The sequence below is a fragment of the Salmo salar genome, chromosome ssa06 (assembly GCF_905237065.1).
Source record: "Salmo salar chromosome ssa06, Ssal_v3.1, whole genome shotgun sequence".
Classification (NCBI taxonomy): domain Eukaryota; kingdom Metazoa; phylum Chordata; class Actinopteri; order Salmoniformes; family Salmonidae; genus Salmo; species Salmo salar.
Window position 1 is genome coordinate 6,063,780 of NC_059447.1, and position 24,268 is coordinate 6,088,047.

At 45.6% G+C, this 24,268-nt stretch overlaps 2 protein-coding genes across 5 annotated transcripts in view; one reads left to right on the forward strand and one right to left on the reverse strand.

Annotated features, from left to right (window-relative positions):
• LOC106606223 (xylosyltransferase 1) overlaps positions 1-805 on the reverse strand; it is a 64,300-nt gene extending 63,495 nt beyond the window's left edge. The window contains exon 1 of the mRNA XM_045719648.1: positions 411-805. Within this exon, the coding sequence (XP_045575604.1) occupies positions 411-680 (270 nt within the window). The 5' untranslated portion in view covers positions 681-805. The remainder of the gene's footprint in view (positions 1-410) is intronic.
• An 11,262-nt stretch (positions 806-12,067) lies between these two features.
• Positions 12,068-24,268, forward strand: part of LOC106591170 (transmembrane channel-like protein 5) — a 48,070-nt gene continuing 35,869 nt past the window's right edge. For 2 of the 4 annotated variants that reach the window (XM_045719649.1, XM_045719650.1), the window contains exons 1-7: positions 12,068-12,229; positions 12,757-12,880; positions 13,040-13,182; positions 13,385-13,468; positions 13,619-13,717; positions 15,318-15,420; positions 23,710-23,785. In XM_045719649.1, the coding sequence (XP_045575605.1) occupies positions 12,807-12,880; positions 13,040-13,182; positions 13,385-13,468; positions 13,619-13,717; positions 15,318-15,420; positions 23,710-23,785 (579 nt within the window). In that variant the 5' untranslated portion in view covers positions 12,068-12,229; positions 12,757-12,806. The remainder of the gene's footprint in view (positions 12,230-12,756; positions 12,881-13,039; positions 13,183-13,384; positions 13,469-13,618; positions 13,718-15,317; positions 15,421-23,709; positions 23,786-24,268) is intronic. The other 2 variants (XM_045719652.1, XM_045719651.1) reach the window with 2 other exon arrangements.

Genomic DNA, 24,268 nt, shown 5'->3' on the forward strand with positions numbered 1-24,268 from the left:
TTAAAAAAGACCTATCCGATTAGCCGTGTCGCTCTCTCACGCTCTCCCGTGGTCCATTATCACACTAGTCTAATATACCACGACCATTCCTAAAGACTGGTTAGTTTACACCAGTTTATCAACATCTATGGGTAACAACAGCTAAGCAACATCTTTGTCATCCAAATACACGCTGGCTTCTTGCTTCATCTGATGACAACAATTCCATGCTTAACAGCCTTCCTACCCTACAATACAATATAGCCTACAATACAATAAACCACGCGTAGTGGGGGATGGTAGCCTATACAATTAATCAGGAATGGTAGCATATCAAATTAACGGTAATCACGCTAGTCGTTATCGATTTTAAAAATCGTCGTTAAAATTACAAAATAATAGGCAGACTTAAATTCGCTCCCTAATCTTACCGGTTGTTGCTTGTGTCGGACAGCCGTTTTCCCAAGCGGAGGTTGGTGATGCCTCTTTGGCAGCCCGCTCCGGGGGTACTGGCTGTAGGCTTTGTTGATGCCCCCGACTTGGTCCCTCTTCTCCCGCCTACTATTGGCCCCTTCTTCCCCGATATCCAGGGTACTAAAGTTCCATACGATCAGCGTCTGAACCAGGAGAACTGTCAGCGCGACAATCAGCGCTGATTTGGAGCGGCGAGCCAGCTTGCGACCGCACATATTGCCAACCATATTTCTCACTCTCCCTCTCTCTCTCGGCTCAAGCTGCGAGCTGCCCCCGTCGGCTAAGCGCTGACAGCAGGGGTGGCTGAGAGGGTTTCAGCGCCGCCTGCGTCTATGGAGCGGAGCTACTGGCAGGGACTAGAGAGCGAGAGAAGAGGGGAGGGAGGGAGGAAATGGGGGTGAATTGGCTAAGGTTTGAGATGAGGAGAGAGAGGAAGACTAAGAGAGAGAGAGGACGCTGCGCACTCTTGTGGTGTTGTCCACACAAGACCTCCTATTTAAACGCCTAGTTTAGACCAGGGGTCAGCCTGCTACTGGTACTGGACAGCTATAGGATGTGCAGGGCAGGTTTTTGTTCCAGCCCAGCACTAACACACTCAATCAACTAATCCAGGTAGTGGTTGATCAGTTGTATCAGGTGTATTAGTACTGGCTGTAGGACCAAAGCCTACAAATCAAATCAAATTGTATTGTCACAATACAACTTGAATACAACAGGTGTAGACCTTACAGTGAAACGCTTACTTACGAGCCCCAACCAACAATGCAGTTAAAAAAATAGTCCGGGTAGCCATTTGATTAGATGTTCAGGAGTCTTATGGCTTGGGGGTAGAAGCTGTTTAGAAGCCTCTTGGACCTAGACTTGGCGCTCCGGTATCGCTTGCCGTGTGGTAAGCAGAGAGAACAGTCTATGACTAGGGTGGCTGGAGTCTGACAATTTTTAGGGCCTTCCTCTGACACCGCCTGGTATAGAGGTCCTGGATGGCAGGAAGCTTTGCCCCAGTGATGTACTGGGCCGTTCACACTACCCTCTGTAGTCCCTTGCGGTCGGAGGCCGAGCAGTTGCAATACCAGGCAGTGATGCAACCAGTCAGGATGCTCTCGATGGTGCAGCTGCAGAACCTTTTGAGGATCTGAGGACCCATGCCAAACATGGAACTCTCCAAGTTATCTGTGTGTGTGTGTATGATGGAGAGAGGTAGCGGGAGATAGAGGGGGAAAGGGAGGAAGAGAGAGAAGGGCAAGAGAGGGGAGACCCACGTGGCCTGTGTTTTCCATAGTTAACCTGGTTTGACTCCTACTGGGAGTCTCTCTGTGCTGAGAGGCAGAACACCAAGAAAACTAATAACAAACAACTCAACCACTAACTGGAAAGACAAGAAGAGGAGCTTTTGTCTTTTTCCAAAATAAAGAGCCCAAGCTCTGCTGATCTGATAACATGTGGCATACTCCTAATACGTAGAATGACACATGGTACAACCTCCCCTCCTTTCATCCCTCCATTCCTGCCTCACTCTCTCTCTCTATACCCCTTCCCTCTCATCTCTCCCTCAACCCTGAGTGGGCTCCCGAATGGCGCAGCGGTCTGCATCTGCAGTGTAAGAGGTGTCACTACAGTCCCTGGTTCAAATCCAGGCTGTATCACATCCGAATGTGATTGGGGGTCACATAGGGCGGTGCACAATTGGCCCAGTGTTGTCCAGGTTTGGCCTTAGTTCTTAACTGACTTGCCTAGTTAAATAAAGGGTTAATAAAATATATATAATAATCCTCCATCCAAACCATCACAGTGTAATAACAGAAACAGAACATATACCCACCTTCAGTTGTTGTTTCCCTGCTTTGCACCCTATTCCCTACAATGGCACCCTATTCCCCCCATAGGGAAGGTGTAGGGTGCCCTTTGGCACTCAGAAACTGTGACTCACTAGTTTATCCAATCACTGAACTGACAATCAATCCCTAACCAGACAGACGTAATAAAACACGTCATGCTTTTATCTTTCAACTAATTAATGATTGAAGTGATAAATGTTTCATAAACAAGTATGCTGGGGCGGGTTGGCGGTTGGTTGGTTACCTACAGTACCACTGAACTGTGATAAATCATTCAGATGACATTTGCCGAGGCTCACTCTTTAGAAGCTTGTATGCACTTCATTTGAAATGTTGTATTTTGACTGGAAAAGGACTTTACAGATTGGTAGTTAGGATTATTATCAGGAATTTTCTCTGAAGCATTTCTGTTCAGACTGTGTTGATGTGAGCATGAACACACACACCTTAAAGTGTGTTTTCTGTTCAATGTGTGTGTGTGTGTGTGTGTGTGTGTGTGTGTGTGTGTGTTCAGTGTGTGGGAGTATTATGTGTCCATATTAAATCCTTTATGTGACTCTAGTGTGACTCAACCAGGGCCAGTCAACAACGGTGACTCGGCGAGTCCAGTCGTGTGTGTGTGTGTGTGTGTGTGTGTGTGTGTGAGTCCATGGATGTAGTGAAACATCAACTACAGTAAACAACTGAATTGATTTCCATGTAACGGGGAAGGTGACACCTAGTCAGCTGTACAACTGAATGCATTCAACCCAAATATGTCTTCCACATTTAACCCCTCTGAATCAGAGAGGTGCGGGGGACAATAATACACTTATCAATAATAACAGACAATAATAACATTATCAATAATAACGGACAGTAATAAAGTTATCAATAATAACGGACAATAATAAAGTTATCAATAATAACAGACAATAATAACATTATTTACGGAAAAGTTATCAATAATAACGGACAATAATAACATTATCAATTGGACAATTTCTTCGACGATAAAGTTATCAATAATAAAGGTATCAATAATAATGGACGATAATAAAGTTATCAATAAAGTTATCACATGGTAACATCTCCACACCTGATTAATATGGTGAATACCACACAACTAGAAGAACATGTAAATGGACAAATAAAGTGATCAATAAAGTTCCATGTTCCTTTTTACTGATGCCCATTTCTGATGACAGTTTATTATGAGAGCATGTTAATATCCAATAACAACTACTGTTAACTACTTAATAAAATACTTGTTATGATCAGTCTAACACGCAAACGCTGTTTTTTCCCTTTTTTAATCAAATACAGTGCATCTTATAAGTAGTGTGTGTGTGAGTTTGTCTGTGTGTGTGAGTTTGTTTGTGTGTGTGAGTTTGTTTGTGTGTGTGTGTTTGTTTGTTTGTGTGTGTGTGCGTTAATTGCTTGCAGTAGGTTAGTGGCTGTTAGTGTTCTCTCTCTCTGAAGTGTTAACATGGCTATTTCCGCTTATTCTCTTTCTCTCTCTCCTTCTCTCTCTCCACCTCTCCTTTCCACTTGTCTATCCTCCACTCTCTCCACCTCTCCTTCTCTCTCCTTCACTCTCTCCATTGCACTTGTGTTTCCTTCACTCTCCACCTCTCCTTCTCTCTCCGTCACTCTCTCCACCTCTCCTTTCCACTTGTCTCTCCTTCACTCTCTCCACCTCTCCTTCTCTCTACCTCCTCTCTCCTCCACTCTCAACCACCTCTCCTTCTCTCTACTTCACTCTCTCCATCTCTCCTTCTCTCTACTTCACTCTCTCCACCTCTCCTTTCCACTTGTCTATCCTCCACTCTCTCCACCTCTCCTTGTCTCTCCTCCATTCTGACAGGACATGTGTAACACTGCAGCCATTGATGACATCATTTCCTGGCACTCCATCCTAACTGTCCAACTCAGCCCTATAAAAATGCCCTCAATGACCCAACCCTAACACACACATACACACACAAACCGATACACACACACACACACACACACACACACACACACACACACACACACACACCACCTTAAGCCAAAAAGCTAATTTTAAATCTTAGCTCCTAACCCCTAACCCTAAAACTAACCCTAGCTCCTAACCCTAGCTCCTAACCCTAAAACTAACCCTAGCTCCTAACACTAGCTCTTAACCCTAGCTCCTAACCCTAAAACTAACCCTAGCTCCTAACCCTAAAACTAACCCTAGCTCCTAACCCTAGCTCTTAACCCTAAACTAACCCTAGCTCCTAACCCTAAAACTAACCCTAGCTCCTAACCCTAAAACTAACCCTAGCTCCTAACCCTAGCTCCTAACACTACCTCCTAACCCTACCTCCTAACCCTAAAACTAACCCCAGCTCCTAACCCTACCTCCTAACCCTACCTCCTAACCCTACCTCCTAACCCTAGCTCTTAACCCTAGCTCTTAACCCTAGCTCCTAACCCTAAAACTAACCCTAGCTCCTAACCCTAGCTCCTAACCCTAAAACTAACCCTAGCTCCTAACCCTAAAACTAACCCTAGCTCCTAACCCTAAAACTAACCCTAGCTCCTAACCCTAAAACTAACCCTAGCTCCTAACCCTAGCTCCTAACCCTAAAACTAACCCTAGCTCCTAACCCTAAAACTAACCCTAGCTCCTAACCCTAAAACTAACCCCAGCTCCTAACACTACCTCCTAACACTACCTCCTAACCCTAGCTCCTAACCCTAGCTCCTAACCCTAAAACTAACCCTAGCTCCTAACCCTAAAACTAACCCTAGCTCCTAACACTACCTCCTAACCCTACGTCCTAACCCTAAAACTAACCCCAGCTCCTAACCCTAGCTCTTAACCCTAGCTCCTAACCCTAGCTCCTAACCCTAAAACTAACCCTAGCTCCTAACCCTAAAACTAACCCTAGCTCCTAACCCTAGCTCCTAACCCTACCTCCTAACACTAGCTCTTAACCCTAGCTCTTAACCCTAGTTCCTAACCCTAAAACTAACCCTAGCTCCTAACCCTAGCTCCTAACCCTAAAACTAACCCTAGCTCCTAACCCTAAAACTAACCCTAGCTCCTAACCCTACCTCCTAACCCTAAAACTAACCCCAGCTCCTAACACTACCTCCTAACCCTTAACATCATTCTAACACTAATTCTAACCTTAACCCTAAACCTCCTAGAAATAGCATTTGACCTTGTGGGGACAAACAAAATGTCCCCAGTTGGGCAAATTTTTGTTCATTTTCTATTCTTGTGGGGACTTAGTTAAACACATCCACACACAAACCAATCCACACACACAGCTATCTCCTTAGCTGACCCTGGGGATGAGCTGTGTGTCACGTTGTGTTAGTAAACATCAGTGAACCAAAGCTGTTGTTGTGATATCCGTTTCAATGGGTCAGACCCCTCAGACAGTACAGAGGGGGAAACCATGTGTTTTATTATGTGTTCCTTCACACACACACACACACACACACACACACACACACACACACACACACACACACGGACGTATACAGACACACACACACACACGGACGTATACAGACACACACACACACACACGGACGTATGCAGACACACACACACACACACACAGACGTATGCAGACACACACACGGACGTATGCAGACACACACACACACACACACACACACACACACACACACACACACACACACACACACACACACACACACACACACACACACAGACGTATGTAGACACACACACTGGCAGGGACGAATGCAGACACACACGGATGTATGTAGACACACACACACACACACACAGGCAGTGGTACAGATGTAGGCAGACACACACAGGCAGTGGTGAAGATGTAGGCAGGCACACACACACACATGTCATCTTGGGGCTAAGTGTTGGCAGCACACACCATCCTGTCAGGATGAGAGCGGTGTATTATTGTTGTCGTGGAGACCCCAGCACTGACAGATGTTCCACTGGAGGCTAGTAGAACCCTGGGTAGAGGGTTCTACTAGCTGAACACAGAACACACACACACACACACACACACTGACAAAGATGTATGCAGTCACACACACACACACACACACACACAAGTGGAATCCTGGGCCCTGGGGAGAGAGAGAGGAGAACAGAGAACATTAGCCACTACCACTGATCTGGAACCAGTTAGAACCCAGAAACATCCATTGTTCTCTAGAGCAGAGAGGAGACAGTAAGGGTGTCTAGATTGGTACTCATGCTGGGTGGTGGATACTGTAGTGGTGTCTAGATTGGTACTCATGCTGGGTGGTGGATACTGTAGTGGTGTCTAGATTGGTACTCATGCTGGGTGGTGGATACTGTAGTGGTGTCTAGATTGGTACTCATGCTGGGTGGTGGATACTGTAGTGGTGTCTTGATTGGTACTCATGCTGGGTGGTGGATACTGTAGTGGTGTCTGGATTGGTACTCCTGCTGTGGAGACAAATTTGACCCCAATAACTGCCATGGGATATGTGTCAACAGCAACCTTTGGAAAATCCTCTGCATTATCATTAACAGCAGACTCATACATTTCATCAGTGAAAACAATGTACTGAGCAAATGTCAAATTGGCTTTTTACCAAATTACCGTACAACAGACCACGTATTCACCCTAATTGACAAACAAACCAAAACAAAGGAAAAGTCTTCTCATGCTTTGTTGATTTCAAAAAAGCTTTTGACTCAAATTGGCATGTGCGTCTTCAACATATATATCAATGAATTGGCAAGGGCACTAGAACAGTCTGCAGCACCCGGCCTCACCCTACTGTCAAATGTCTGTTTTCTGATGATCTGGTGTTTCTGTCCCCAACCAAGGAGGGCCTACCGCAGCACCTAGATATTCTGCACAGATTCTGTCAGACCTGGGCCTTGACAGTAAATCTCTGTATGTCATAATTACAGCCGTGTTGAAGAGACCAAACTGCAGCAGGTGAAATGTAGATGCTCATCTTTTTAATATATAAGAGCAAAGTATCCACTGGAAAAAACAACAAACAAAAACGACTAACAGGCTAACAGGCTACGTACATACCAAAGACTAGCAGTGTTAGCACAACCACCCACAACCCCAAGTGACAAACATACGACTCCCAATCAGGAACAACGATAACCAGCTGTCCCTGATCGGGAGCCACACAGACCCACATAGAAATACAACACCCAGAACGCACATACACAGACATACTCTGCCATGTCCTGACCAAAACTACACAACAACACCCTCTGCTGGTCAGGACGTGACAGTACCCCCACCCCCTAAAGGTGCATACCCCGAATGCACCTAAAAAAAAAAAAAAAAATCCCCCAAAACTACAACTACAACAAAAACAAATACCCCTAAACAATAAGGGAGGGAAGGGAGGGTGGCTGCCGTCAACGACGGCACTGTGCTACACCCTCCCTCCCCAACCCACCTATCCTGGAGGTGGCTCTGGTTCCGGCCTCCTGCCCTCCAGGTTGTAGGCAAAGTCATTGGGGTCCGGGTCGTAGACAGACTCAATCCGTTGTGGATCGTGGGCAGGTTCCTTCATTTCCACGCTGTAGGCAGACTCATTCAATACACAGTCACATTCAGTTCTGAGTCGCAGACAGACTGACCCGGTTCCGGGTCGCAGGCAGACTCCCTCGGTTCCGGGTCGCAGGCAGACTCCCTTGGTTCCGGGTCGCAGGCAGACTCCCTCGGTTCCGGGTCACAAGCAGACCCCCTCGGTTCCGGGTCACAGGCAGGCTCCCTTGGTTCCGGGTCGCAAGCAGACCCCCTCGGTTCCGGGTTACAGGCAGGCCCCCTCGGTTCCGGGTCACAGGCAGACCCCTTTGGTTCCGGGTCGCAGGCAGTCTCCCTCGGTTCAGGAGTAGACACTGTTGCCGGATACTCTAGACTGCACACTGGTGCCGGATACTCTGGACTGCACACTGGTGCCGGATACTCTGGACTGCACACTGGTGCCGGATACTCTGGACTGCACACTGCACACTGGTGCCGGATACTCTGGACTGCACACTGGTGCCGGGCTCTTGAGGCTGGGCCGACGCACTGGAAGCCTGGTGCGTGGGGCTGGTAGAGGTGGTACCAGGCTGAAGACACGCACCCTAGGGCTAGTGCGAGGAGCGGGAACAGGCTGAATAGGACTAGGCCGACTCATGGGAAGCTTGGTCCGGGTTGCTGGTACTGGTCATGCCAGACTGGAGGAACTCACTTCCGGGATAGCACGAGAGGCGGGAACCGGAAAGACTGGGCCATGGAGGCGCAGAGGTGGCTGTGACCGCACCGCCTGCACAACCCGTCCTGGTTGGATGGAACTAACAGCCCTGTACGAGCGGGGTGCTGGTACAGGGCGAACTGGGCTCTGCAGGGGCCTGATGGTTGCCGTGCGTAGAGCGGGAGTAGGGTAGCCTGGTCCTAGGAGGCGTACCGGCGACCAGACGCGCTGCGCAGGCATCCTTTTACCAGGCTGGATGCCCACTCTAGCACGGCATCTGCGAGGGGCTGGAATGGCGCACACCGGACTGTGCGTGCGTATGGACAAGATAGTGCGCACCTCAGCGAAACACGGCGCCCTCCACTCCATACGCTCCTCCATGTACTCACGGGTAGCTGGCTTATGGCTCTTCCTAGGCCTAGCCAAACTACCTGTGTGCCCCCCCCAAATTATTTATTGGGGGTGCCTCTCCGGCTTCCTCGCCAGTCGTGTACCCTGGTAGCGTTCCCGGTCCTCACCAGCCTTTCTCCACGGGCCCTCTCCAGCCAGAATCTGTTCCCAAGTCCATTTCTCACGAGTGTCCATGTCGAAGTCTATTTCCTCAGAATAGTCCATATACATTTACATTTAAGTCATTTAGCAGACGCTCTGTGAACGATCTGAGAGACAACGCAAGAAGGACCTATGCCATCAAAAGGAACAAAATTTGACATATCAATTAGGATCTGGGAAAAATCCAGAAAAGAGACGTTAAATTCTACAATCACCTAAAATGTCATGATTCTTTAAAGCTGAACCCAGAAGCAGACCAGGACAAGGTGAGTAAAATGAAGGTGAATATTTATTTACAGACTCGAGGTGAAAATAGAATAATCCAGGAGACGGAGCGGCAGCGGCGGTGAGTTGATGAGAGTGAATTGGCAGATCCAATGATGTCACTGAAACCACCGACGGCCAGGCAAGGGGGGTGAATGTTCTGGGAGGATGACTGTAGACAGAGTAAACGAGGGTGAGTAACCGGCAAAAAGTACAGAACAAAACTAACTCTGGTAACATGAGGCTGATACGCTGACACAACATACTGTTCATTGCTAACGATCCGGCAGGGAATGGATGTCAGGTCAGAGCTTATGAAGAGAAGAGGTGATGATCAGGACCAGGTGTGCAGATGGCTGATGAGATGCAGCTGCGGGTAATCGAGAGATCACCCGCCTAGCTTCATCGCCCGGCAACCAGACAGGGTGTGTTCAGAAACCTCAGGAAACAACTCCAAAACAGAGAACATGCAGAAAACAGACTCAGGAAGCGGGATTCATGACAGTACCCGTCCCGTCCCGTCCCGTCCCCCCCCCCCGTCCCCCCCCTCCCGACGAACGCCACCGGGCAGACAACCCGGAGCGCCAGGATGGAGGCGGTAGAAGTCACGAAGGAGGTCATCATCAAGGATCTGCCGCCGAGGAATCCAACTCCTCAGGAACATACCCCTCCCAGTCCACGAGATACTGGAAACCCCGACGTCTGGAATCCATGATGCGGCGCACCGTGTAGACTGGACCACCTCCGATCATCCGAGGAGGAGGAGGCGGAGGGGGCAGCAGAGGACTGAGGTGCACAGGCTTGAGGCAGGAGACATGAAAGGTGGGGTGGACTCTGAGCGTTCTAGGCAACTTGAGTCGAAGCACAACAGGATTGATCACTCTCTCCACCACAAACGGACCAATGAACTTCGGTGACAGTTTCTTCGACTCAGTCCGCAGAGGAAGATCCCGTGTAGCCAACCATAACTTATCTCCGATGGCATAAGCGGGGGCTGGAATCCGGCGACGATTCGCCTGGAGCTGATACCGGTCAGAAACTCTAAGGAGAGCCTTTCTGGCCCGATGCCAGGTCCGGTGGCAACAATGAATGTGGGCCTGGACAGAGGGTACCGAGAGATCCTTCTCCTGAGAAGGAAACAAGGGAGGTTGGTAACCGTACAGGCACTGGAAGGGAGACATCCCAGTAGCAGATGTAGGGAGAGTATTGTGGGCATACTCGACCCATGGCAACTGAGAGGCCCAAGAGGCGGGGTTGGAGGAGACAAGGCAGCGCAGCGTGGATTCCATCTTCTGGTTGGCTCTCTCCGCCTGACCATTAGATTGGGGGTGAAATCCAGATGTGAGACTGACAGTAGCTCCAATGGCCAAACAGAAGGATTTTCAGTCAGCAGAGGTAAACTGAGGACCACGGTCGGAAACTATGTCACTGGGCAACCCGTGGACCCTGAGAACCTCCCTAACCAGGATCTCGGACATCTCAGAGGCAGAGGGAAGCTTGGAGATGGGCACAAACTGGGCGAACTTGCTGAATCGATCCACAATAGTCAGAATGACCGTGTTCCCATCAGAAGAGGGCAATCCAGTGACAAAGTCCAGGGCCAGATGCGACCATGGTCGCCGGCGAATAGGTAGGGGGTGAAGAAGTCCAGAGCTGGCCCGATTGGCACTTTTATTCTGTGCACATACTGGGCATGCAGCAACAAAACTCCGGGTATCTTCTCCCATGGCAGGCCACCAAAATTGTCTGCGTAGTAATGCCATTGTCCGAGCCACCCCCGGGTGACAAGCCATTTTGCTGGCGTGGGACCATTGGAGGACAGCAGAATGGACAGACTCAGGCACAAACAACCGACCGGGTGGAACGTTACCGGGACCGGGCTGCGTCCGAAGGGCCGCCAGAACCTCCTCCTCAATCCTCCACGTAACTGCTCCCACAACAAAGTTCTGGGGAAGAATCGTCTCGGTCTTGGCCCCACTCTCCTCCAACTTGGAGAACATCCGGGACACGGCGTCCGCCTTGCCGTTCTTAGACCCAGGTCGGAACGTCAGGGACAAATTAAAGCGTCCAAAAAACAAAGCCCACCTGGCCTGACCCGAGATGAGACGTCTAGCCGATTGCACGTAAGCAAGATTGCACTCCCTTTAAGAGTGTGCTCCTAATCTCAGCTCGTTACCTGTATAAAAGACACATGGGAGCCAGAAATCGTTCTGATTGAGAGGGGGTCAAATACTTATTTCCCTCATTAAAATGCAAATCAATTTATAACATTTTTGACATGCGTTTTTCTGGATTTTTTTGTTGTTATTCTGTCTCTCACTGTTCAAATAAACCTACCATAAAAATTATAGACTGATCATTTCTTTGTCAGTGGGCAAACGTACAAAATTAGCAGGGGATCAAATACTTTTTTCCCTCACTGTATCTTTAGGTTTGAGAAGAAGGTAGGCTATCTAAGGCCAGTCTGTCTGTCAGTTAGACTCTTGGCTTTACAGTGATAGTATCTTTAGGTTTGAGAAGGTAGGCTATCTCTGTTAAGCCAGAGTCTAACTGACAGACAGACTGGCCTTAGATAGCCTACCTTCTTCTCAAACCTAAAGATACTATGTCAGTAAAGCCAAGAGTCTAAATGACAGACAGACTGGCCTATCTCTGTATTTATGTTGTGTGAAGCAAAAACATGTGTTTTGAATGTGTCTTGGGGTGTGTTGTGTACATCTGATGTATGATGTAGCCAATGAAATCAGCCTGGTTTGATTAAAATATGTAAAACAGATGGTTGTGGTTTCGATTGCAGCTCGTGTATGATTTGAGTGCATCATGGCATATTTATTACTAGTATAATGTTACTGTATGTGGCTCCACGGTGCCATCTAGTGACTGTTTCCCTGAATTTAGTTTAATGCTTGTCAGTTGGAGGAAAGGTGAGCAATTTTTTGTTGTTATTTTCTTCTTTATAGGTCTCTGCTGCATTCACATTGATGAAATATAGATTTTGATATGGATATTTAGTCAAATCTTTGGCGTAAAGTTATAATTTCCCGTTGCCCGTAATACAACATCCGAATGAAATAACAAACGGCCGAATCTAAGCGCCTAGGTATGCTAGCTAACATTAGCTAACCGTTAACCTAGCTAGCTAAGCTTAGAAAATATTCAATGTAAGTTTGATGTTGTACTTGTATGTGAAATGTACCATTTACATCACGCGTTTGACAGCTTAATTACTTGAAGTAACTAAGTATCAAGAAAACACAGCTTGCAATTTTTTCGACCACAAATTGTCTAGCTAGCTAACTAGCGGGCTTGTCAAGTTAGCTTGGTACAGTATCTAGCTAGCTGTGCTAGCCACTTTGAGTGAGTTAACTAACGTTACCTGACTTCTGATAGTTTGGTCAGCTACATACATTAGCCCGTGTCTAACTGTTCTCCAACTACTGTGTTTTCTCAGACAGGTCCTTTGCTGAATGTATGGTTGAAGACTTGGCTTGTTAGCTAGCCATGTCTCGCTTTACCAGTGCCTTCATTGCATCCCCTTATAGGAGTGATCAGGCGCCAAAACCAATTGATAAGAGGTGAGTGTGTAGGTCCGTGCATTTGCAAAAATCTAGATATTTTTTGTCCATTGTGTTTCCATTAATTCTCTCCCTCCCGCTCTCTCTCTTTTTCTCTCTCCCCCTTCCTTTCTATCTCCTCTCTCTCCCCACTCTTCCATCCAACCCTCACCCTTCCAGGTGGAGGAGGCCTCCAGAGGGCCCTGTTGTGCCCCAGGATGTGGAGAGGGGGCTGGGGGCATGGAGTAAGGACCAGGGGCCGCCCAGCTCAGACCCCCCTCTCCCCCCTCAGCCGCGGGGACCCAAACGGCAGCTAGGCCAGTGTGAGTACTGCACCCCAGATTGCACCCTATTCCCTATACAGTACTTTGCTGCTTTTGACCAGGGCCCAGTTGGCTGATGGCTTGGCCCAGACGAGGGACACAGTCCTGTAAATACAGCTGTATCTTATCTTACAACTCTCTTCCTCCCCCTCTCTCTCCCTCCCTGCTTCTCCCTCTCTCTCCCACCCTCTTCCCCCTACAGCCAGCCCTGGACCCAGGGTTCCCATGGATACTGCTACCAGGTACAGGATGACCAGCAGACAGCAGACAGGAACAGCTATCCTGGGTGGGTGTACTCACTGTGTGTGTAGTGGGTGTGTGTTACAGGCAAGGCACAGGTCTATAGATGAGGATTGTGTGTGTGTGTGTGTGTGTGTGTGTGTGTGTGTGTGTGTGTGTGTGTGTGTGTGTGTGTGTGTGTGTGTGTGTGTTGTAGTGCGTGGTTGTAGCAGGCAGAGTCCGCTCCCTCTACAGGGTACAGCTGTAGGGAGACTAGGGCTGTCAGAGGAGGAGGCCAAGGAGCAGATGGAGAACGGTCAGTACCATGTGTGTGTGTGTGTGTGTGTGGTGAGTAGAGAATGGTTAGTACCATGTTATTGTGCGTCACCAATGGCACTCTATTCCCTATAGTGCCTTCAGAAAGTATTCACACCCCTTGACTTTTTCCACATTTTGTTGTGTTACTGGCCTATACACAACACCCCATAATGTCAAAGTGGAATTGTGTTTTATTTTTATTTTTATGAAAAGCTTAAATGTCTTCAGTCAATAAGTATTTGTTATGGCAAGCCTACATAAGTTCAGGAGTAAAAATGTGCTTAACAAGTCACATAATAAGTTGCATGGACTCAGTCTGTGTGCAATAATAGTGTTTAACATGATTTTAGATTGACTACCTCATCTTTGTACCCAACACCTAAATTACAGAGTGAAAAGAAGGAAGCCTGTACATAATAAAAATATTCCAAAACATACATCCTGTTTGCAATAAGGCACTAAAGTAATACTGCAAAAATGTGGAAAAGAAATGAACTTTATGTCCTGAATACAAATAATTATGTTTGGGTCAAATCCAACACAATACATCACTGAGTACCATTCTTCATATTTTCAAGCATTGTAGTGGCTGCATCATGTTATGGGTATGCCTGTCATTGGCAAGAATTAGGGAGTTTTTAGGATAAAAAGAAACAGAATGGAGCTAGGCAAAGGCAAAATCCTATTTTTATTTCACCTTTATTTAACCAGGTAGGCCAGTTGAGAACAAGTTCTCATTTACAACTGCGACCTAGCCAAGATAAAGCAAAGCAGTGCGACAAGAACAACAACACAGTTACACATAAACAAGCGTACAGTCAATAACACAATAGAGAAATCTATGTACAGTGTGTGCAAATGTAGAAGAGTAGGGAGGTAAGGCAATAAATGGGCCATAGAGGCGAAATAATTACAATTTAGCATTAACACCGGAGTGATAGATGAACAGATGATGATGTGCAAGTAGAGATACTGGGGTGCAGAAGAGCATAAATAACAATATGGGGATGAGGAAGTTGGGTGTGCTATTTACAGATTGGCTGTGTACAGTTGCAGTGATCGGAAAGCTGCTCTGACAGCTGACATTTCTGTATTTCATTTTCAATAAATTTGCCCCCCAAAAAATCTAAAAACAAGTTTTCATTTTGTCATTATTTGTAGATGGAAGTACATATATTTAATCCATTCAGGCTGTAACCTCAACAAAATGTGGAATAAGTCAAGGGGTATGAATACTTTCTGAAGGCACTTCTGTTGACCAGAGCTTTATGAGCTGTTCTTGCGCCTCCTCTATTGAAAAACAACGGCTTGTTCTGCACTAAGCTGTTCTTACTGCAGTCATATAATACGGTCCCAAATGGGGCACACTTTTCTACATACTTTCTATATGGTGTTAGTTGTTTAAGTTTACACCGAATGCGTTTTTCCAACCCCCGAGTTTTAATTGACACTTGACGGCGTTAGGCTGCATGAAAAAAAAAAAAAACACTTTGGCAGCCCGCCCTAGAATTTCATATGCAGAAAGAAATCCTGAAAAGGAAATAGGTTGCCATTTGGGACATAACCTTACTCTGCCCTATCGCTCTCCTGTTGAGCAGACACAGTGGAGTTGGTGAGAGAGCTGGTTACCATGCCGTCCAGAGACAGAGTCAAAGCTGTACGAGGCCTTCCTGTAAGTCTGGGGGAGCGCAGAAACATCAGGTAAACACATTATGACGCATTCAACTACTTTCCACAGAGACAAAACAACCTGTTCTGGGCTCATATTCACCAAGAGTCTCAGAGTGGCAGTACTGATCTAGGATCAGTTTAGCCTTTTTTTTTTTTTATCATTATGAATAAGACTATTTGGACAGGTCTCAGATCAGCACTTACAGGTCCTGGTCTGTTACAGTATTCTCTCACTAATTGTCTCTAGAATGCGTCTCAAATAGCACCCTATATCCCCTCTCTCTCTCTCTCTCTCTCTCTCTCTCTCTCTCTCTCTCTCTCTCTCTCTCTCTCTCTCTCTCTCTCTCTCTCTCTCTCTCTCTCTCTCTCTCTCTCTCTCTCTCTCTCTCTCTCTCTCTCTCTCTCTCTCATATATATATATATTTTTTTTAGTGCACTACATACATACATATATATATATATATATATATATATATATATAGAATGTATGTAGTGCACTAAAAAAAAATATATATATATATTTTTTTTAGTGCACTACTTCTGACCTGAGAGGTGTGTGTGTGTGTTAGCGGTCAACTGTTTGTTCACCAGCACCTGCCTGCAATTTGCTAATAAATCCAATTTTATTTGTCACATACACATGTTTAGCAGATGTTAATGTGAGTGTAGCGAAATGCTTGTGCTTCTAGTTCCAACAGTGCAGTAATATCTAACCAGTAATCTAACAATTTCACAACAACTACCTAATACACACAAGTGTAAAGGAATGAATAAGAATAAGTACATAAAGATTGATGAATAAGCGATGGCCGAACGGCGTAGGCAAGATGCAGTAGATGGTATAGTGTACAGTATATACATATGAGATGAGTAATTAATGTAGGGTATGTAAACATGATATAAAGTGGCATTGTTTAAAGTGACTAGTGATACATTTATTACATCCAATTTTTTATTATTAAAGAGGCTAGAGATTTGAGTCTGTATGTTGGCAGCAGCAACTCAATGTTAGTGATGGCTGTTTAACAGTCTGATGGCCTTGAGATAGAAGCTGTTTTTCAGTCTCTCGGTTCCAGCATTGATGCACCTGTACTGACCTCGCCTTCTGGATGATAGCGGGGTGAACAGGCAGTGGCTCGGGTGGTTGTTGTCCTTAATGATACTTTTGGCCTACCTGTGACATCGGGTGGTGTAGGTGTCCTGGAGGGCAGGTAGTTTGCCCCCGGTGATGCATTTACATTTACGTCATTTAGCAGACGCTCTTATCCAGAGCGACTTACCACTACCCTCTGGAGAGCCTTAGGGTTGTGGGCAACGGTTGTGGGCGGAGCAGTTGCCGTACCAGGCGGTGGCACAGCCCGACAGGATGCTCTCGATTGTGCATCTGTAAAAGTTTGTGAGTGTTTTTGGTGACAAGCCGAATTTCTTCAGCCTCTTGAGGTTGAAGATGCGCTGTTGCGCCTTCTTCACCACGCTGTCTGTGTGGGTGGACCATTTCAGTTTGTCCATGATGTGTACGCCGAGGAACTTAAAACTTTCCACCTTCTCCACTACTGTCCCGTCGATGTGGATAGGGGGCTGCTCCCTCTGCTAATAACCCATCCGCAACCGCCCGACTATATGTTAAAAAAAATCAGAGGCCTTCACCCGACCCTAACCCGCTGATATAGAAGATGTGCTGCAGGTCAGAGACGGGGGAACTATTTTTTGGACAGGGGGTGCAGGATTTTGTTATTGCCTGATTTACAAATGTTTCTGCTTCTGATTTCCTACATTTTTTGATAGTCTATTTGTTAGTCATCTTGTCTATAATTAGATACATGCACCTTCTCTTCTGTCATTATATGTTTCCCTAGAGGACTAAATAATCCCTTACTCACCAGAATAATGTCATAGATAGATAGAATGAATGCTTCAATATAAACTTATTTTCAGTAAACTTAACATGTGTAAATATTTGTATGAACATAACAAGATTCAACAACTGAGACATAAACTGAACAAGTTCCACAGACATGTGACTTACAGAAATGGAATAATGTGACCCTAAACAAAGGGGGGGGTCAAAATCAAAAGCAACAGTCAGTATCTGGTGTGGCCACCAGCTGCATTAAGTACTGCAGTGCATCTCCTCCTCATGGACTGCACCAGATTTGCCAGTTCTTGCTGTGAGATGTTACCCCACTCTTCCACCAAGGCACCTGCAAGTTCCCGGACATTTCTGGGGGGATTGGCCCTAGCCCTCACCCTCCGATCCAACAGGTCCTAGACGTGCTCAATGGGATTGAGAGCCAGGCTCTTCGCTGGCCATGGCAGAACACTGACATTCCTGTCTTGCAGGAAATCACACATAGAACGAGCAGTATGGCTGGTGGCATTGTCATGCTGGAGGGTCATGTCAGGATGAGCCTGCAGGAAGGGTACCACATGAGGGAGGAGGATGTCTTCCCTGTAACGCAGAGCGTTGAGATTGCCTGCAATGACAACAAGCTCAGTCCGATGATGCTGTGACACACCGCCCCAGACCATGATGGACCCTCCACCTCCTAATCGATCCCGCTCCAGAGTACAGTCCTCGGTGTAACGCTCATTCCTTCTACGATAAACGCGAATCCGACCATCACCCCTGGTGAGACAAAACCGTGACTCGTCAGTGAAGAGCACTTTTTGCCAGTCCTGTCTGGTCCAGCAACGGTGGGTTTGTGCCCATAGGTGACGTTGTTGCTGGTGATGTCTGGTGAGGACCTGCCTTACAACAGACCTACAAGCCCTCAGTCCATCCTCTCTCAGCCTATTGCGGACAGTCTGAGCACTGATGGAGGGATTGTGCGTTCCTGCTGTACCTCGGGCAGTTGTTGTTGCCATCCTGTACCTGTCCCGCAGGTGTGATGTTCGTATGTACCGATCCTGTGCAGGTGTTGTTACACTTGGTCTGCCACTGCGAGGACGATCAGCTGTCCATCCTGTCTACCTGTAGCGCTGTCTTAAGCGTCTCGCAGTACGGACATTGCAATTTATTGCCCTGGCCACATCTGCAGTCCTCATGCCTCCTTGCAGCATGCCTAAGGCACGTTCACGCAGATGAGCAGGGACCCTGTGCATCTTTCTTTTGGTGTTTTTCAGAGTCAGTAGAAAGGCCTCTTTAGTGTCCTAAGTTTTCATAACTGTGACCTTAATTGCCTACCGTCTGTAAGCTGTTAGTGTCTTAACAACCGTTCCACAGGTGCATGTTCATTAATTGTTTATGGTTCACTGAACAAGCATGGGGAAACAGTGTTTAAACCCTTCACAATTAAGATCTGTGAAGATATTTGGATTTTTATGAATTATCTTTGAAAGACGGGGTCCTGAAAAAGGGATGTTTATTTTTTTGTTTGTTTAGTTTAGTTGACCTCAGCAAAGTTCTTTGTCATCTCTGCCTCTTTCACGGATCAAAGACGCTTATGTGGTTGAAATACTATCAGCTTTTATGGTGCTGATAAAGATAGCACCTCGACAGATGGTATCTAACTGCACATTCTTATTCTCTCCACATGCTGAAAGAAAGAAATTGTATTTCTCCACTCCTGTTCCCGAGTCAAAAATGTGACATTTGGTGTATGTATCATTTTACTGCAAGAAATGCTTAATTCAGCAGGAGTTAATGTTATGTGAGAGGTTATAGACCTACAGTCAGTGTCCAGATTTCAGTTTCCATTCAATCCATCTGAAACAGTAGGTTACAGTTCCCTTGACGTGCCATAGGACTATTTGAAGTCCCGTCTTGTGACTGTCGAATTTGTGTCCTATTTTTTTCCCACTTCACCAAATCTTTCCCGAACATGACTTTTCTGGCCCTCCCATCTCTTAATTTTTAACTCTCCACTTTTTTTTTACTCTCCTTTTTGCAGCTTTTCTCTTATTGAATGAAACTCTGACGTTGTCCTTTTTGGCTCCGTGGGTCTATGTCAACTTTTTCTGCCCGTTCCCAAAAGCATCATTTGTCGGTTGGTGGGTAGGCTATTGGGCGCGCGTACAGTTAGGCCCTAAAGCTTAGGCTTACGTAGCGCAGTCTAGACAATGCATTCAGAAAGTATTCAGACCCCTTCCCCCTTTTTCCACATTTTCCATATTCTAAAATGGATTAAATCGTTGTCTTTCCTCATCAATCTACAAACAATACTCCTCCATAATGACCAAGCAATTTTTGTAATAAAAAAATCTAAAACTAAAATAATACATTTACATAAGTATTCAGACCCTTTAATCAGTACTTTGTGGAAGCACGTTTGGCAGCGATTACAGCCTTGAGTCTTCTTGGGTGTGACGCTACAAGCTTGGCACACCTGTATTTGGGGAGTTTCTCTCATTCTTCTTTGCAGATTCTCTCAAGCGCTGTCAGGTTGGATGGGGAGCGTTGCTGCACAGAGATGTTTGATCGGGTTCAAGTCCGGGCTCTGGCTGGGCCACTCAAGGACATTTAGAGACTTGTCCCGAAGCCACTCCTGTGTTGTCTTGGCTGAGTGCTTGGGGTCGTTGTCCTGTTGGAAGGTAAACCTTTTGCCCCAGTTTGAGGTTCTGAACACTCTGGAGCAGGTTTTCATCAAGGATCTCTCTGTACTTTGCTCCATTCATATTTCCCTTGATCCTGACTAGTCTCCTAGTCCCTGCCGCTGAAAAACATCCCCACAGCATGATGCTGCCACCACCGTGCTTCACCCTACAGATAGTGCCAGGTTTCCTTCCAGACGTGACGCTTGGCATTCAGGCCAAAGAGTTCAATCTTGGTTTCATCAGACCAGAGAATCTTGTTTCTCATGGTCTGAGAGTCCTTTAGGTGCTTTTGACAAACTCCATGCGGGCTGTCATGTGCCTTTTACTGAGGAGTGAATTCCATCTGGCCACTCTACCATAAAGCCTGATTGGTGGAGTTCTGCAGAGATGGTTGTCCTTCTGGAAGATTATCCCATCTCCACAGAGGATCTCTGGAGCTCTGTCAGAGTGATCATTGGGTTCTTGGTCACCTCCCTGACCAAGGCCCTTCTCCCCCGATAGCTCAGTTTGGCCGAGCGGCCAGCTCTAGGATGAGTCTTGGTGATTCCAAACTTCTGCCATTTCAGAATGATGGAGGCCACTGTGTTCTTGGGGACCTTTAATGCTGCAGAAATGTTTTGGTTCCCTTACCCAGATCTGTGCCTCAACACAATCCAGTCTCTGAGCTCTACAGACAATTTCTTCAACCTCATGACTTGGTTTTTGCTCTGACATGCACTGTCAACTGTGGGACCTTATATAGACAGGTATGTGCCTTTCCAAATCATGTCCAATCAACTGATTTTACCACAGGTGGACTCCAGTCAAGTTGTAGAAACATCTCAAGGATGATCAATGGAAACAGGATGTACCTGAGCTCAATTTCAAGTCTCATAGCAAAGGGTCTGAATACTTATGTAAATAAGGTATTTCCATTTTTTAAAATAAATTTGCAAACATTTCTATAAACCGGTTTTTGCTTTGTCATTATGGGGTATTGTGTGTAGTTTGATGAGGGGAAAAAATGTATTTAATCAACTTTAGAATAAGGCTGTAATGTAACAAAATGTGGAAACAGGGAAGGGGTCTGAATACTTTCTGAATGAGCTGTATATCATTGGGAAGCTTAGATTCACCACTACCCATCAGATGCACTGTAGATGCAGTGAGCTCCAAAAGTATCAGGACAGTCACACATGTTTTGTTGTTCTGGCTCTGTACTCCAGCACTTTGGATTTGAAATGATACAATGACTATGAGGTTAAAGTGCAGAGTGCAGACAGTCAGCTTTAATTTGAAGGTATTTTACAGACGCACAAATATCATACCAACAAGACATGCTAACCTCTCACCGTTACAATAACAGGGGAGGTTAGCATTTTATATCATACCAATAAGACATGCTAACCTCTCACCGTTACAATAACAGGGGAGGTTAGCATTTTATATCATACCAACAAGACATGCTAACCTCTCACCGTTACAATAACAGGGGAGGTTAGCATTTTATATCATACCAATAAGACATGCTAACCTCTCACCGTTAGAATAACAGGGGAGGTTAGCATTTTATATCATACCAATAAGACATGCTAACCTCTCACCGTTACAATAACAGGGGAGGTTAGCATTTTATATCATACCAACAAGATTCAAAAGGCACTCGCACATCTGAGCAATCTTGTTGCAGGTGCATGGCAACAGTTGAAACAGGATGAAGGAAAAAGAGGAAACCGCACACTGTTCTTGATAGTATGGAACCCTGTTTACAACACTGTATCGAAAAGAAACAGACAGAAATACTCTATTACAGGGGGACAGCTTCCACCCTGAGCCATTAAAAAGAGGACTTCCTAGAAGACAGTTTTTCAGACTGCGCCGTATATGCTACTCCAATGATGATTATCTAGAAAAAGCAGCGGAGATGCGCACTAGGTTTCTAAGAAGAGGCTATTCGCCACAATGTGTGGATGAAGCTCTTCATTTGGCATTGGGAAAAACACGAGATGAATTGTTACAAAAAAGACCAGCTAAAGCAAAAGAACACTCCGTTATGTTCACAACCACATATACTTTGAATTCGCGAAAAGTGGGAGGTGTGGTTAAGAAACATTGGCATATTTTATCATCGGACCCAGCTTTGCCGGCTGAATCCACCACTCATTGTGTATAGGAGAGGTCGCAATTTACGCGATAAATTGGTTCATGCCAACTGCCAGCCACGAAAGAAAATCAGCCAGGCTCTTTTACGCCCTCTACCAAATGGTAGCTATAAATGCAGAGGATGCGCACAGTGCAACAATATGATGAAGTGTGAATATTTCTGCCACCCACACACAGGAAAACGGTTTCAAATTAACGATATCATCACGTGCACCACCACCCATGTTATTTACATTATTAAATGTCCATGTGGGCTCTGCTATGTCGGTAAGACCTCCCGCTCTCTCAAACAGAGAATTAGTGAACATAAAAGTTCAATCAGGCGAAACGACAGGGATTATCCAGTCGCAGTACATTTTAATGACCGAAAGCATGACATTTCTACCTTTTAGATTTTGTGGTATAGAGAAAGTCAAGATATCAGACAGGGGAGGTGATATTAATAATACTCTGAGCAAAAGAGAATGTTTTGGGATTTTCACCCTCCAGACATTATTTCCTAAAGGACTTAATGATGAAATGCCTATGTATGTTATGTTGTGAATTTAAAATATGTTCCTATTTAAGATTACTTTGTTTTTTCGTATGATGTACCCAATGATTAATGAAAACTTGCTATGTCCTCGTTGTGATTTTATGGACGTGTTCGCTACGTCTTGTCTATACACTTTTGTAATATTTGTGAAATGCATATTGTTATGTTTGGTAGCACTTATTTATTTTTCCTTTGCCTCCAACCCCTTTCCACATGTGGAACGGATGTGGGTGGGGCTAGGTCTACATAGAGGTGCTGTTTTCTGAAAATTCACAAAAGCTCTGACGAAGGCCGTTAGGCCGATACGTAAGCTTATTAAATATCATACCAACAAGACATGCTAACCTCTCACTGTTACAATAACAGGGGAGGTTAGCATTTTTTTGGGGGGGGGATGACATTTATGCCTCTAACTTTCTCACTCATCATTATTCACCATTCATTCAGGTCTATCTGTAATCACGGTAGCATCCACATTAATGTAGAAGTGTTTAGAAACATCATCTATTCTTATTTACAATAAAAGTGACTCCAAAATGACACAATACATTATTTACCATTCATTTCTATTGGGCACCAAATAATCTGAAATACAACCAAAACAAACAGCAAATGTATCCAACAAGTTTATACAGTCACAAGCTTGATGTAGTCATTATGTGCTAGGAATATGGGACCAAATACTAAACTTTAAACTACTTTAATACACATATAAGTGAATTTGTCCCAATACTTTTGGTCCCCTAAAATGGGGGGATTATGTACAAAAAGTGCTGTAATATCTAAATGGGTCACCCAATATGGATGAAAATACCCTCAAATTAGAGCTGATAGTCTGCCCTTTAACCTCATAGTCTGTGTATCATTTCAAAGTGCTGGAGTACAGAGCCAAAACAACAAACAATGTGGCCCAGTTCCTTTGGAGCTCACTGTAAATTGTACAAGAATGATACATTTATGCATTTTTTTTAAAGGTAGACCTATTGGTTTCTCTTAATTCCACCCGCCCGATATGAATGCAATACTTAGTGACCCTAAACCCACCCGCCTTGCAGATGTAACTGTGGGGACTGCGGGTCAACCGGCTCATCACTACTGTGTGTTTCCAGGTGCCGTGTCTTAGCAGGGAAGTTCTCCAGTCTAGAGAGAACAAGCTGCACTGACTGTTGGGAGCAGATCTCACTGGTCAGAACCCATATCCTGTAGTAGTCACTAGATAGACATGTTAGAGAGGACACTGGTCAGAACCCATATCCTGTAGTAGTCACTAGATAGACATGTTAGAGAGGACACTGGTCAGAACCCATATCCTGTAGTAGTCACTAGATAGACATGTTAGAGAGGACACTGGTCAGAACCCATATCCTGTAGTAGTCACTAGATAGACATGTTAGAGAGGACACTGGTCAGAACCCATGTCCTGTAGTAGTCACTAGATAGACATGTTAGAGAGGACACTGGTCAGAACCCATATCCTGTAGTAGTCACTAGATAGACATGTTAGAGAGGACACTTTTCAGAACCCATATCCTGTAGTAGTCACTAGATAGACATGTTAGAGAGGACACTGGTCAGAACCCATATCCTGTAGTAGTCACTAGATAGACATGTTAGAGAGGACACTGGTCAGAACCCATATCCTGTAGTAGTCACTAGATAGACATGTTA